This window comes from Sorex araneus, chromosome 3 (assembly GCF_027595985.1).
Source record: "Sorex araneus isolate mSorAra2 chromosome 3, mSorAra2.pri, whole genome shotgun sequence".
Taxonomy (NCBI): domain Eukaryota; kingdom Metazoa; phylum Chordata; class Mammalia; order Eulipotyphla; family Soricidae; genus Sorex; species Sorex araneus.
The window spans coordinates 122,075,378-122,089,832 of NC_073304.1; the positions used below are offsets into that span (position 1 = coordinate 122,075,378).

General features: G+C 56.2%; 1 protein-coding gene across 2 annotated transcripts in view; it reads left to right on the top strand.

Moving 5' to 3' along the window:
- The first annotated feature begins 12,663 nt into the window (after window positions 1–12,663).
- Window positions 12,664–14,455, top strand: part of SIRPA (signal regulatory protein alpha) — a 47,309-nt gene continuing 45,517 nt past the window's right edge. For both annotated transcript variants that reach the window (XM_055133281.1, XM_055133283.1), the window contains exon 1: window positions 12,664–12,708. In XM_055133281.1, coding sequence (XP_054989256.1) covers window positions 12,679–12,708 — 30 coding nt within the window. In that variant the 5' untranslated portion in view covers window positions 12,664–12,678. The remainder of the gene's footprint in view (window positions 12,709–14,455) is intronic.

A 14,455-nucleotide genomic window follows, 5' to 3' on the forward strand; every position in this document is an offset into this window, starting at 1 on the left:
GGGCTGAGTATGGGGCTGGAGCCATAGCACAGCAAATAAGGCGCTTGCCTTGCGCGAGGCTGACCCGGATTTGATCCCCGGCGTCCCAGATGGTCCCCCGAGCACCATCAGGAGTGATCCCCGGGTGCAGAGTCAGGAGTAAGCCCTGAGCATCGCCGGATGTGACCCAAAACAAAACAAAAACAATAGAAGGGCTGAGCAAGGATCCTGGGTCCTTCTCTCTCTCCTGCCCAGTTAGGAAATGAAGCTGCCAGCGTCCAGGTCATTTCCGGCTGTGATTCTAGCCACAGCGAGGTGAGAGGACAGAAGCGGAGAGCCGGCCCAGGGCACCGCCATCCCACGGGGATCAGCCAGCGTCCCGGAATAGGATTCCGAGAGTCTAGAGTTGCACGGGGCGGAGATTCTAGACTCCTACAGATCGACATTTCTAAGATTCTAGAATCCAACCACTTAGGGAGGGAACACCCAGCTGTCAAAGCCTCTTAATAACGCGAGCGCCTCCGGGGGAGCCCCACACCCCAACTCCGAAGCCAGGCAGAATCGTTCCCCCTCCGCGCCCTCCCCCCTCACATGCCGCCTTAAAATTGTCTTCTCACTCCTCGGTGTCTGCTCACCCGCGCAGCCCCTGCCGCCATCCCTCTTTCGAGCCTGGCAGCCACACATTTGCCATCTGCATCGAACCCAGTGATTAGCACAGCCCGAGCCGGAGAGGGGGTGCGGAACCCTCAGCGCCTTCAGTCAACCAGGCTGCAGGGAGTCACCCTGGGCTCCCTGAAGGTGTGAGCTGGGGAGGAAGCACGCACACACGCACACACACACACACACACACACACGCACACGCACACGCGCACACACACACGCACACACACGCACACACACGCACACACATGCACACACACGCACACACACGCACACACACGCACACACATGCGCACACACACGCACACGCGCACACGCGCACACGCACACACGCACACACGCGCGCACACACACATGCACACACACTGACACACACAGGCACAGAGAGAGCCACACACACACACACCACAGGGACTCTCAGACAGAATCCTGCACCCTGAGCCACAGTCATAGTCACACACAAACCAGACGGGGCCAGACACCCCAGCACCAGGAAGAGCGACGCTCCTAACACAGAGAGGGAAGAGACACGGAGGAAGGCGGGCACAGCACGCAGGAGCCATCACAGGGCCACACGCATGGACCTAGAGACTTGCCCCCGCCAATAATAACAACAACACACACATGCACACATACACACACACACACACATACACACACACACCTGTGAGCCAGAGCACCAAAGTCCCAGAGAAGCAGACACAGGTGGAAGGGACCAACCTGCCCCAGGGACGCAGCACTGAGTGATGCCCTCACCAGGAAACGGGTGAGAAGTCTTCTGCACGCCGTCCCCCTGCCCCAGCTCGCTGCACCTCTCCCCTGCATCCTCTCCCCCACCTTGGGACATGACAGCAGGCTCACTCTGCACTCAGCCAGGGCAGGACCCACAGGGGTGGGTATGGTGGAGTCGGGGAGGGGAGTGATTAGGCTGTGGGAACTCAGAAGCCACTGGCACATGGGAAGTGATGCTCTGGGAAACTGATCCAGAGTGTCCCAGCGCCACACAAAACCCAAGGCCCAGCAGGTAGTGAGCTCCCCGTTGCTAGAGGCACTCTAGAGATGTTTGTGTGTGAGATGAAGGCAAGAACACAGGGAAAACAGAAGGCTTGAAAGAAGACGTTTCAGCAAGAGTGTCCTACTGGTTCCACTGGGCTTCAGGAGGCTTTTTTTCTTTATCGTATTCCTTATCATCGGGCAGGAGCAATGGCACAGCAGGTAGGACGTTTGCCTTGCATGTGGCTGACCCAAGTTCAATTCCTCCGCTCTTCTCTGAGAGCCCGGCAAGCTACTGAGAGTATCCTGCCTGCACGGCAGAGCCTGGCAAGCTCCCGGTGGCGTATTCGTTATGCCAAAAACAGTAACAACAAGTCTCACAGTGGAGATGTTACTGGTGCCCGCTTGAGCAAATCCATGAACAAACTGGATGACAGAGCAGTGCAGTGCTATTCCCTACATATTTTGGAAATAAGAAAGAGCCCAGGGGTTAAGGCAGAGGTTTTGTATGTAGGAACTAGGTTCAGTCCCCGATGTGGCTCTGACCACTGCCCCCCACAGCCCTGAGTCTCTGATCCTGAGTGCACCCAGGGGCCCAAGCAGCACCTGGAGCCCCAGCCTTGAACCCAGCTGGGAGGCCTGAAACTGCCCCAGGCCCTAGCCCAGGGGGCCTCCTGGGCAGTGCTTGGGAGTCCCCCTAAAGCAACATGGCAGGGCCAGCGATGTGACTCTCTGGAACAGCTGCTTGGCTTGCATGAAGCTCTGGGTCCAGTCCCTAGGACCACAAATCAACAATCAAAACCAACACAAAAACGCAGAAAGGATATTCCCAAGGAGTCCGTTTATCTGTTGATTTCTCTGTGTATACTTTGGGGATGAGTGCGTAGCACACTTCAGATAACACAGCGGGGAAAGTTTGGAATACGGAGATACAGACACAGCGGAGAAAGTTTGGAATATGGAGAATCACATACACGGGAGACTCCTGAAAGGACAGAAGGGAGGGGAGACGGGGGACGGGGGACAGGATGTGACCGTCTTCGAGAGCTTCTGCGTGCCAGGCCTGTAAGCGTGAATCAGTGCCTCAGATCTTCCAGATAGTTCTGTAACTGCGCAGCCATGTGGCTCTTCCATCTCACAGCTAAACAACCGAAACACAGGGGGATGGAGTCTCCCACCCAAAGATGTGGCACCTGGAGCCGCCAGGCTGGAATCTGGACCCAAGCAGGCTGCCTCCGAGGCCCAGGTCTGGCACCCCCATGACACAGGGAAAAAGTGAGGCTGGCGTGGGGTAGAGAAAGACTCATGGGCACTGTGGCCAAGCAAGGAAGGGAGGAGGGGCATTCTGTGTTCAGACAGACAGGTGGGAATTTTTTTTGGAGGGGGAGGGGGGCTAGGTCATACCTGGTGATGCTCAGGGGTTACACCTGAATCTTCACTCAGGAATTACTCCTGGTGGTACTCGGGGGACCTTTGGGATGCCGGGGATAGAATCTGGTCCACCCTGTGCAAGGCAATCCCCTACCCACTGTACTATTGTTCTAGTCCCAGGTGGTAATTTTTGTTTGTTTGGGGCCACACCTGGTAGTGCTCACGGATCACTCCTAGGGGGTTTTGGAGACCATATGGGGTGCCAGGGATTAAACTCAGGTCAGCCAGGTGCTAGTCAAGCACCCTGCTTGCTGTACTATCACTCTGGCTTCAACAGGTGATAATATTAAGGGCATTGCCCCAAAGATCTTGGACATTTTGGTGGCATAGAGTTGAGGTAACTGTGTACATCGAAACCATAAGAGTTGGGCCTGAGAGATACAGGTAGGGCATTTGCCTTGCATGCGGCTAACCTGGGATCCATCCCCAGCATCCCATATGGTCCCCTGGTCCCCACAAGAAGTGACCCCTGAGTGTAGAGCCAGGAACAAGCCTTGAGCAAAGATGGGTTTGACCCAAATACTAAAAACAAAAAAAAAACCTCTTAAAAATCTACACAAGTATAGACATGGGACCCAAACTGTGATGAGTAAAATTAAAAAAGCAAAGAGTTTGCTAAGGACGGGGGAGGGAGGGAACCCTGAAAGGTCATTGGTGGAGGAACGTTGGCACTGGTGTTGGGTTTGGAACTGGAACATTGTATGCCTGGAACACTGTTATTAAATTACATTCATTATAAATCACAGTACTTATTTAAAATTAAAAGACGACAATAACAAAGAACAACAAAGTAATTTTTTAAGGTAAATTTAAAAGGATTCTTTAAAGTGTGCCTGTGTCTTTAACTGCTACTAGAGATTGTAATTCTTGTTAAATATGAGGATTTTTCAATCTTGCATTCCTGTGCCATCCTACCCCCTGCCCAACTCCCCAATTGTACAAAAATACCTGACCCACAATACATTTCTTTCCCTTCCTGGAAGAGGACCTGATGTTCCAGCATGTTCTCAAAGGAGTAAAGTGTAAAAAAAAAAATGAAAAGTTACATTCAGAAAAATAAATAAAAACCTCATGGCCAGATTGGGAGGGAAGAGTCGCAAACTTTATCAGAGCATCCAGTGAACCCTGAAGAATCAAGCCAAGGGGACTCAGTGTGAGAAGACCACCTCGACATCACGCACCTTCACCTCCCGGGCAGGCAGTACACTGCCTGAAGCCTCAGTTGGCTCATCTGTACAAATGGGTTGATGTGGGTAGAATAGCTGCATACTGGCGAGATGGGCCTCCCTAAAGACAGCAGAGCCACGAGGTTCCCAGGCCACAGAGCTCTGGAATACAGCTCTGGGGCGGGGGGGGGGGGGGCTTAGCCCCCCCCTCACCGAGTTCCTTGTGGCAGCAAAGCCGGGTGTGTGTGTGGTTGCTGGCAGAGACAGGTGTGGCCGCCCGCAGCCCCCGGCCCCCACGGCCTTGCTGTGAGCTGGAAGCAGGGAAAGTGGTCTGCGAAGCTTCCCTTTCCCTGAAGCCAGTTCCTGCCCGGGCGCAGACGCTTCCTCTGGGAGCAGGAATGAGGCCCCGGCGGAGGCTCCTGCCTCCCTGCCAGGGAAGGAAATGTGAGTTCAACGGCCGAGGACGTGCGTCTGCTCCTCGAGGAAGCCCAGGCGGGGGCCAGGGGCTGGGATGGTGCTCGCACCCTGGGTCAGCCGCCTTTGCTGCTCTCTGCCCAGCTCCTGCGCTTGGCCTGCGAGGGGCCGCCCTCCTCCAAGCCCCTGCTCTGGCGCTGGACAGGAGGCAGAGCTCAAGGAGCACTGGGGAGGCAGGCAGAGCCGCGGAGAAACAGACCTAGAATGACTGCACTCGTTCGTGGGAAAGAAAGAAAGGAAGGAAGGAAGGAAGGAAGGAAGGAAGGAAGGAAGGAAGGAAGGAAGGAAGGAAGGAAGGAAGGAAGGAAGGAAGGAAGGAAAAAAGAAAAGTACGAGACTAACACCCAAGGCCGGTAGAAACAAGGGTCAGGAGAAGGGTCAGGAGGATCAGCTCAGTTGGAAGCCTGCCTCCAGGGCAGGGGAGAGGGCAGCTGGGCTAGAGAAGGGGCCATGGTAACAATGAGGGTGACAGGGACAGCTCTGGGTGGGAGATGTGTGCTGGAAGTGGGTGAAGGACCAGACATGATGGCCTCACGGTGTCAGTATTGCAAACCATAATGCCCAAAAGGGGTGGGGGGGAGAGGGAGAGAGAGAGGGAGAGAGAGAGAGAAGGTGGGAAGGAGGAGGGAGGGAGGGAAGGAGTAAAGAGAGAGACAGAGAGAGAGACAGAGAGAGACAGAGAGAGAGAAGAAAAGCGTCTGCCCGGGGCAGGCTTGGGGTGGGGTTGGGGGATGGCAGGAGGGATGGGGGGATAGTGGTGGAGGGATGGGTGTTGGAACACCGTATGACTGAAACCTGAGCACAAAGCTTTGTGGCTGTATCTGACAGTGATTCAATAAAAATAAAGAAATAAACGCACAACAACCAAATTGAAAGGAAGAAGAAGCTGCTGCTGGAATCGAGTGTAGGGGCAGAGCACAGTCCTTCCCTGTTCGAGGCCCTGGGTTCAATCCCCACCGAGACCCTACTGTCATCAACACAGGGGGTGGGTCAGGTGCCCCCCAGCACCACCGGGGGTCGGCCCCCAGCCCCCATCTCCCATTAATAAATGCAGAGAGGATGAGAAGTGACCAAGCCCCCTTGGACCGAGCGGTTGGTGCAGCAGACTGGGGACTCACTCTGCCCCCTTGGCATGGTTCGACTCGGGCCTCCCCATTTGTACAGATGAGCCAACTGAGGCTCCAGGCGTCGCCCGGCCTGCCTGAGAAATATGACCAGTGAGCAGCAAGGTGAGACCTGCAAATAATCATACTGTTTCAGCCTAAAGCGAGAGAGCCATAGGTAGAGAGCAGGGAGCCAGGCACCTATGTGGAAAGGGAGCACCAGTCATGGGTGGCAGTAAGTGCAAAGGTCCTGAGGTGGACATTAGGGTGCACAAGCACAAGGAATCTGAGGATGAGTGTCCATGGAGGGAGTGAGCCTGGAGGGGAGATGGGAGGTCGGGTTAGTGTTGGGGGCAGCGGGCGGGGTCTGGTAGGCCTCAGGACCTCACTCGGAGCAGACAGAAGGATGGAGACAAGTCAAGTGAAGAAATAGGAAAAGTTTATTGGGGTGCGTTCCTGAGCAGACCCCAGAGACCCCCGGTGAGCCCTGGGAGAGACTAGGGCAAGGTACAGACCAGCGCGGGTGGCAGGCTGGGTGAGCAGGGAGCGTAGTCCGGGGTACCAGGCTGGGGACGGGCCCTTGGGCAATCAGCCCTGGCTTCCGTGCCGGAGAGGGAGGGTGATCTTTGATTCCGGGAATGTCATTATTTCATCAGCCAGCCGCCAACTGGTTCCAAGTAAACCTTACAGGATCATGATTTATGGGCCACATTGAAAAGTTGGGGTTTCACCAAGGTACAGGGAGGAGAAGGAAAGAGAGTGAAGGGAGAGGAAGAGGGGGTAGATAGATGAGGAGCAATGTGGACAGGGGCTGAGGAAATTCAGGGACCTCAGTGGTGTTAAAGAATGATGGAGCTGGGGCTGGAGCAATAGCACAGCAGGTAGGGCGTTTGCCTTGCACCCGGATTCAATTCCCAGCATCCCATATGGTCCCCTGATCACCGCCAGGGGTAATTCCTGAGTGCAGAGCCAGGTGTGACCCAAAAAGAAAAAAAAAAGCATGATGGAGATAAATATCCAAACCACAGAGTCACCAAGATTGAAATCATGAGACCCAAACTTTAATAATCAAGTTTAAAAGGTGGCTGTCAAACTGGTTGAACTCTACAAGAAGAAAACATCCAACCCCATCAAAAAATGGGGCGAAGAAATGAACAGAAACTTTACCAAGGAAGAAATACGAATGGCCAAAAGGCACATGAAAAAGTGCTCTGCATCACTAATCATCAGAGAGATGCAGATCAAAACAACTTTGAGATACCACCTCACACCACAGAGACTAGCACACATCCAAAAGAACAAAAGCAACCGCTGTTGGAGAGGATGTGGGGAGAAAGGGACCCTTCTTCACTGCTGGTGGGAATGCCGACTGGTTCAGCCCTTCTGGAAAACAATTTGGACGACTCTCAAAAAATTAGATATTGAATTCCCATTTGACCCAGCAATACCACTGCTGGGAATATATCCCAGAGAGGCAAAAAAGTACAATCGAAACAACATCTGCACATGTATGTTCATCGCAGCACTGTTTACAATAGCCAGAATCTGGAAAAAACCCGAATGCCCCAGAACGGATGACTGGTTGAGGAAACTTTGGTACATCTATACAATGGAATACTATGCAGCTGTTAGAAAAAAGGAGGTCAAGAATTTTGTAGTCAAGTGGATGGGCATGAAAAGTTTCATGCTGAGTGAAATGAGTCAGAAAGAGAGAGACAGACATAGAAAGATTGCACTCATCTATGGTATATAGAATAACAGAGTGGGAGACTAACACTCAAGAACTGTAGAAATAAGTACCAGGAGGTTGACTCCATGGCTTCGAGGCTGGCCTCACGTTCCGGGGAAAGGTCAACTCAGAGAAGCGATCACCAACTACATTGTAGTCGAAGGCCATGTGGGGGAAGGGAGTTGCGGGCTGAATGAGGGCTAGAGACTGAGCACAGCGGCCACTCAACACCTTTATTGCAAACCACAACAGCTAATTAGAGAGAGAAAACAGAAGGGAATGCCTTGCCACAGTGGCAGGGTGGGGTGGGGGGGAGATGGGATTGGGGAGGGTGGGAGGGACACTGGGTTTACGGGTGGTGGAGAATGGGCACTGGTGAAGGGATGGGTTCCAAACTTTGTATGAGGGAAGTATAAGCACAAAAGTGTATAAATCTGTAACTGTACCCTCACGGTGATTCTCTAATTAAAAATAAATAAATTTTAAAAAGAAAAAAAAATAAAAGGTGGCTGTCAAGAGGGCAGGTGGGGGCTGGGGTGGGAGTCAGGGGTGGGGGTAGGAGAGGGGTCCTGGGACACGGGTGTGGGGAAGTTGACACGGCTGGTGGTACAGGTGATGGAACACTCGATCTATGAACCATGAATAACTTTGTAATTCATGATGCTTCAATAAAACAAAATTGGGGATTAAGAAAAAGACAAGTTGGGGTTTCATTCCATGAGTTGAAAGGGAAAGTCGTCCATGGAGGCCTTGACGAGAGAGGGACATGAGTGACGAAGTGGTGGCCCAGTGAGGAGGCGTGGAGGAGAGAGGGCAGGGTAGGAGCCCAGGCTACGAGGTGGTCAAGAGTGGGCTGAATCTCGGGGCTGGAGCGATAGCACAGTGGGTAGGGCATTTGCCTTGCCTGCGGCCAACCCGGGTTCAATTCCCAGCATCCCATAGGGTCCCCTGAGCACCGCCAGGGGTAATTCCTGAGTGCAGAGCCAGGAGGAACCCCTGTGCATCGCCGGGTGTGACCCAAAAAGGAAAATAAAAGTGTAGTTTTGGGGGGCTGGAGCGATAGCACAGAGGGTAGGGCGTTTGCCTTGCACGCGGCCGATCCAGGTTTGATTCCCAGCATCCCATATGGTCCCCTGAGCACCGTCAGGAGTAATTCCTGAGTGCAGAGCCAGGAGTGACCCCTGTGCAATGCCGGGTGTGACCCAAAAAGCAAAAAAAAAAAAGAGTGGGCTGAATCTTTAGTGTAAGGTTTGCTCAGGACCAAATGGTGACCAGCTGATGAGACAGTGACATTCCCAGCATCAAAGATCCCCCTGCCCCCTCTGGCACCAGCGCTGAAGATAGGAGCCTGGCAGCGCCCAGGCCACATCCCCGGGCCTACCACCAGGAGGACCATTCCCACTGGGCTGCGTTACCTTCCCCCCAAGGCAACTTAAAATCCCGACTAGCCTTTCCCAGTGCGTGACTCTACCCTAGCCTCACCAGGGTCAGTAGCTTCTGCCGGGAGCGCGCCCCAATGAACTTCCTGTTTCTTCCCTTTCCCTGCCTCTGTCCCTCTGTCTGCACCAGTGAGGTCTCAGGCCTGTCACCTAGAAGGCCCCGTGCAGGGGACAGACTAACAGGGCGTGAGAGGGGAAGGAAAGACAGGAGGGAGGGGCGAGACCTGGCATCAGCTAGAGCCCAGGAAGGCAGACAGGACAGAGGCAGGAGCCCACAGTGGTTCTCAGCCACACCAGGCCCATCCTGCCTCTCCTGCTCGCTCTCCCTTCCCCTCCCAGCGACTGACATTTTTATTCCATCAATCCTGCCCTCGGGGGCCAGAGCCTTAATACAAATGGGTAGGGCACTTTGCCTTGAGCCCCTGACCTGGTTTGATCCCATATGGTACCCCCTCCCCACCCCCACCCCTCCAGGAGTGATTCCCGCGTGCAAAGAAGCCCTGAGCACCACCAGGTGTGGCCCCAAACAAACAAACCAAAAATCCTGCCCTCAACTTATTTTAAGACGAAGAAACTGAGTCTGAGACGCTCCCACATCTCCCACCCTCTCCCCAGACGACCTGTGAGGGGTCCCAACTGCAGCTGAACAGGCCTTCCTCTCAGTCCCGTGCTGCCCGCCCCCCCCGCCCCCGCCAAGGCAAAAGGAATCTTCTGCTCACTGTGCATTTCATCCCTCTGACCTGCGCAGACCCCCAGGGTCCCCCAGGCTGTGAAATCATCCCGCCAGACTCTGAGAGGAGAGACACACAGGGGGCATTGGCGGGGGGGGGGGGCTGACTCATAAGAGAAGTCTGAAGGTGTAGAACTGGGCACGGCGGCCAGGGAAGCAATGAGTATACAAGCCGGGCAGTCTGGTAGGAGCCCCTGAGGGTCTCATGCCTGCGTTTCCTCCTCTAGGGGTGGTGGGGGATAAGAACTTCATTCACGGGTGCGAGAATCCTGCCCATTGGGCGCTGCGGAGGATTGGCCTGGGCAGAGTCAGCACTTGGCTTCCGGGTCGCCCGGTGCAGGCTGAGGCAATGGGTGCTCTCACCCAGTCTTGACAGCAGCCCTTGCATCACCAGCCCGCTGGGCCCCCGCCCAGAGGTGGGGGTGGGGGAGGCGGGGAGGGGAGGCTCCACACAGCTGGGCTCCGTGCAGCCAGATCCCGGGAGCCTGAGAACAGTGTTTAGGGCCTGACAGCCGCGGTCCCACCCCTGACGCACTCGGCAAGCCGCCTGCCTGCCTGCTTGCGAGTCACTTAGTCACTGACTTCCCCAGGAAAGCACTAATTACAGCACAGCTCCCTCAGGCCCTGGCTCTGGGCTCTGTCACAGTCCCTCAGCTTGGGGCACTGGCTGGAGTCTCTGACCGACCCCCAGCCCCCGCCTCCGCTGGGGGGAGGAGGACAGAAGACGGAAAACAAGAGACATAAACAGACCGACCAACAGGAGAGCCGGGCTGGGCCCACAGACACTCTGGCCCATCTCTTCGGAGCTTTTCAAAGTGTGGTCACCAGGCCAGCAGCACCAGCAACACCCAGCTGGGGCTTGGTCAAAAATGCACTTGCCCAGGCGGGAGAGCTAGAACAGGAGGTAAGGTGCTTGCCTTGCGCGTGGCGGTCATGAGCCCCACTTCGGGACCCGGCTCCCCTGCACTGGGTATGGTCCCCTCGGCTCCCGGCCAGGAATGATGCCCGAGCATGGAGCCAGGAGTAAGCCTGAAACATCACCCCCGAGCCCTGTGGCCCCCAAACAAACAAAACGCCCATTCTTGGGCAGGGGAGACTAGCTTGAAGGGCTGGACCTTTGGCATCTTGTGTGGGAACCCTGGGGTTCGATCCCCTGGTCCCCGCGCTTTGGGATATTGTCCCAAACAACCCCCTGCTGAAAAAAAAAAAAAAGTCTCACTTATCCACTGACCCAGCCACGCAGGGGTGCGGCTGGCCCTGTGTGATTTACTCCCCCAGTGAAGGGATGCTGACCCCCAGATAGAGACCCAGGACTGGGGTTCCCGTGCAGAGCGTGGAAGAAGAGAGGGGTCGTGAGGGGGCACGAGCTCAGAGGGGGAGACGCCTTCAAACCCAGGCTCTGCAGATCTCTGCCCCCGGGGCCGCAGGCTGGGCCCCAGCTCTGCACACTCATCTCTTCACATGCGCTGCTGACCGGAGAGGGCCTGGGAGAAAGCAATGGACAGAGCTACATCTTGGCTTCCATGAAGCCCGACCAGGAGCCTCTCGGGGACAGTGCTCCCTGCCCGGATCTAGGCACAAAGGGGCCAGTAACCTGCCCCATGCGAGGCCGGGGCCTGCGTCCCAGGATGTGACTCCAGAGCCAGGCCCTGGGCCATCAGGTGGGCGGGCGGCCGGGGAGGGCAAAGGAGGACAAAAGCGGCATCAAAAGGGACCACATGGAGGGCGTGCCACAGGCCACGGGGACGGAGCGAGTGTGCGGGGGCTGAGCGCTGGAGGCCGGGGCCTGAGAGCAGAGGCTGTGGGAGCTTTTCTCGGTAGGAGGAAGGATCTAGGCCCCTCCACCTCCCAGAAACCCTGCAAACGGCAAGAACGAGCCTCCAACGTGCAGTAAACGAACGGCAGTGGCCATCGTGTGCTGGAGGACAGAGTTCAGATCCTGCCCAGTGCCCGGCAGGTCCTCCAGGCCTCTGAGTGTCTGATTCTGCCTGTTACATGCTGGCGGAGGGCACGACCCTACGGAGAGGAGTGCCACAGAGCAGGACCCGGGAGGACAGGCCCTCCTCGGCCCCCAGCCACTCCCCCTCCAGCCAGGGTTGGGGGGGACGGGCCTTTTCCCAGGTCCCGGCTGCCTGGGAGTCCTCGCTGGTTTTATTTTTGTTGTTCTGGCTCCACAGCTGAGGCCTCTAACTCCAAAGGGCTCCTCTTGCCCAGAAAAATAGGTCGTTGGCAGCTCCAGCCTCCTGACTGCCCCACACAAAGGCCGCCTGGCGGGCCTGCCTGCCTGCCGCCCGCCAGCCTGGGGTTACCGGGAAGAGCGGAGCCTGTACAGGGCGGCTGCCAGCTGAGCTGGGCCCCCACAGGGTCCCACAGACCCCCCGTAGATCCTCTCTGCCTCTCAGGCAGCTCCTGGCCGCTGGGAATAGCGGAGATGCAGAGTCTTGGGTGAGAGGACCCGGCTGCAGAGCCTGGTCCACACAGGGGCGCCATCCCCCCTCACAGGGGTCCATCCCCCCCACAGGGGCCCAACCCCCTCCACAGGGGCGCCATCCCCCCACACAGGGGTCCATCCCCCACACAGAGGCCCATCCCCACACAGGGGCCCAACCCCCCCTCCCACACACAGGGGCACCATCCCCCACACAGACACAGGAGCACCATCCCCCCAGCCCTGGTGGCCAGGTAGGCGGGCTCCCTCATGGGTGGGTCCCCGAGGCAGGCCCCCCTCAGGGGGCAAACCCAGTTTTTCCTATTTTACAGATGCAGAGGCAGAGGCTTAGACAAACGTCCCCTCCCTGGTCACATCAGTCAAATTGGCAGAATCTTGACTCCCTCCTGGGGCTCATTCAAGATTGCTCTCCCTCCCTGCAGGTCCCTAGGACAATAGGGAGGAATGTGGTGACTTCTGCAAATAGATCCCTCGGGCTGCAGCGCTGACTGGGCCAGCTCTGAGCGCCAGGAGCAGGGCACAAGGATGGAAAGAGGACGTGGGAGGAGGCAAAAGGTGACGGAGGCTCAGCAGAAAAGGGGTCGGGCTCTGGATGAGAGGAGGGGTCCGCAGGGTGTGTTGACGGCCCAAGTACAGAAGTGTCCAGGCACAAAGCAGAGATGGGGGGACCCAGGACTGCCCCCCTATAACCTGATCCCAGCAGACAAAATATTTTCTCTCCCTCTGTTGGTATAGCCCCCCAAAAGTTCTGCTCCTTCTGAAGCTTTTTTCTTTTTTCTTTTTGGTTTCCCACCCGCCTGCCTGCTTTCCTCCCGCCTTCCCCACGACGCCAGGCCCCGGCTGTCCATGCTGCAGGAATACTGTGGGGTCCATGAGCGAGTGCTTGCTACACGAAGGCAATTTGGTTTTAATCCAGGGCAGTCTAGGACGGAGGCTGATTCACCTCAATTATCTGCTCTAATCTGTTGGTGTGACCTCAGGCAAATTGTTTCCCAACCTTGGGGTGTTCGGTTCTCATTGGTCTTTGCTGTCACCCAGCTCTGAGGGACAGCCAAGGGGGATTTCTACAGGAGCCGGGTCAGAGTCCGCAGGGGACCGAGAAAGCATCCCCGGGATTGGAGGTTTATAGGCGCCTTTGCAAATGGGGCTGTATATAAATAGCAGGTGCTTCAATTATTATCCTGCCCTAATCCACAGGTTCCTAATCCCAGGCTGGTTGTTTCTCTCTGTGTGTGTGTGTGTGTGTGTGTGTGTGTGTGTGTGTGTGTTCTGGGGAATAGTGTACAGCAGCACAGGTCAGGGGACTGCCTCTCTCGACCTTCACTGAAGGCCCCTGACACAACAGCAACCCAGGAGGACAGGGGTTCGGTGTGGGGCAGGGCTGGATTCCCCCAGAAGCCTCAGCAGGCATCCTTGGTGGTCTTAGCCAGTAGCGGGTCAAGAATTGAAAACTCCTTATGCTCCATCGCAGGTCCAGACCCCCGAGACTCTGGTCCCACGCCTGCTCCCTCCGGCCCGGTCTCCACTTGCAGCCACACTGATCTTTTAACATGTGGGTTCCACAAATCCGACCACAGGGCTCCCTGCTAAAACCACACCAGCGATGGGGCTGGATCGATAATACAGCGGGCAGGGCGCTTGCCTTGCACAGGCAGGATGTGGATTTGATCCCCAACACCCCCTGTGGTCTCCAACCCCATATGGTCCCCCTCCCAGAAGTGACCTCGGAGCACAGAGCCAGGAGTAAGGCCTGAGCACCGCCAGTTGTGGCACCAAAACAAAATAAGACCATAATACGCCAGCTGGTTTCGGCTGAAGAGGAAAGGGAGTTTCTTCCCGGGACCCCCAGGCCGGGCAGCTGAGCCCCCATCTTCCTTTCTCCTGTCTCTCCTGCTTCCTGCTCGCCAGAGCCTCACCTACTCCCTGCAGGGGGCCCTCACCCTAATCTAAATGTGCTCACCCTGCTTGCTCTCCTTGTGCAATCTCCTGTTGTTCATTAATTATTCCTGCCCAACGACTTATCTGCCTCCCCACCAGAATGTCAATTGCGCACGGACAGGAGCCTGATGAGGGTCTCACCCAAAGGGAACAGAAGCCCCAGTCCCTTCGCACCCCATCTGGAACCCTGCGCCTCCTAGGACAGTGCTCAGGGGCTTCTCCCAGCATCTCCCCCTGGCTTGGACAGCACGCAGTACCTGCCGGGTAGCTTTCCGAGTGTTGTACAAATATTAATTCATCTAATCCCCACACCAGCACTTTCAGAACGACACTTGCATGCTCCTCATTTCAGGCATGAAGCCGA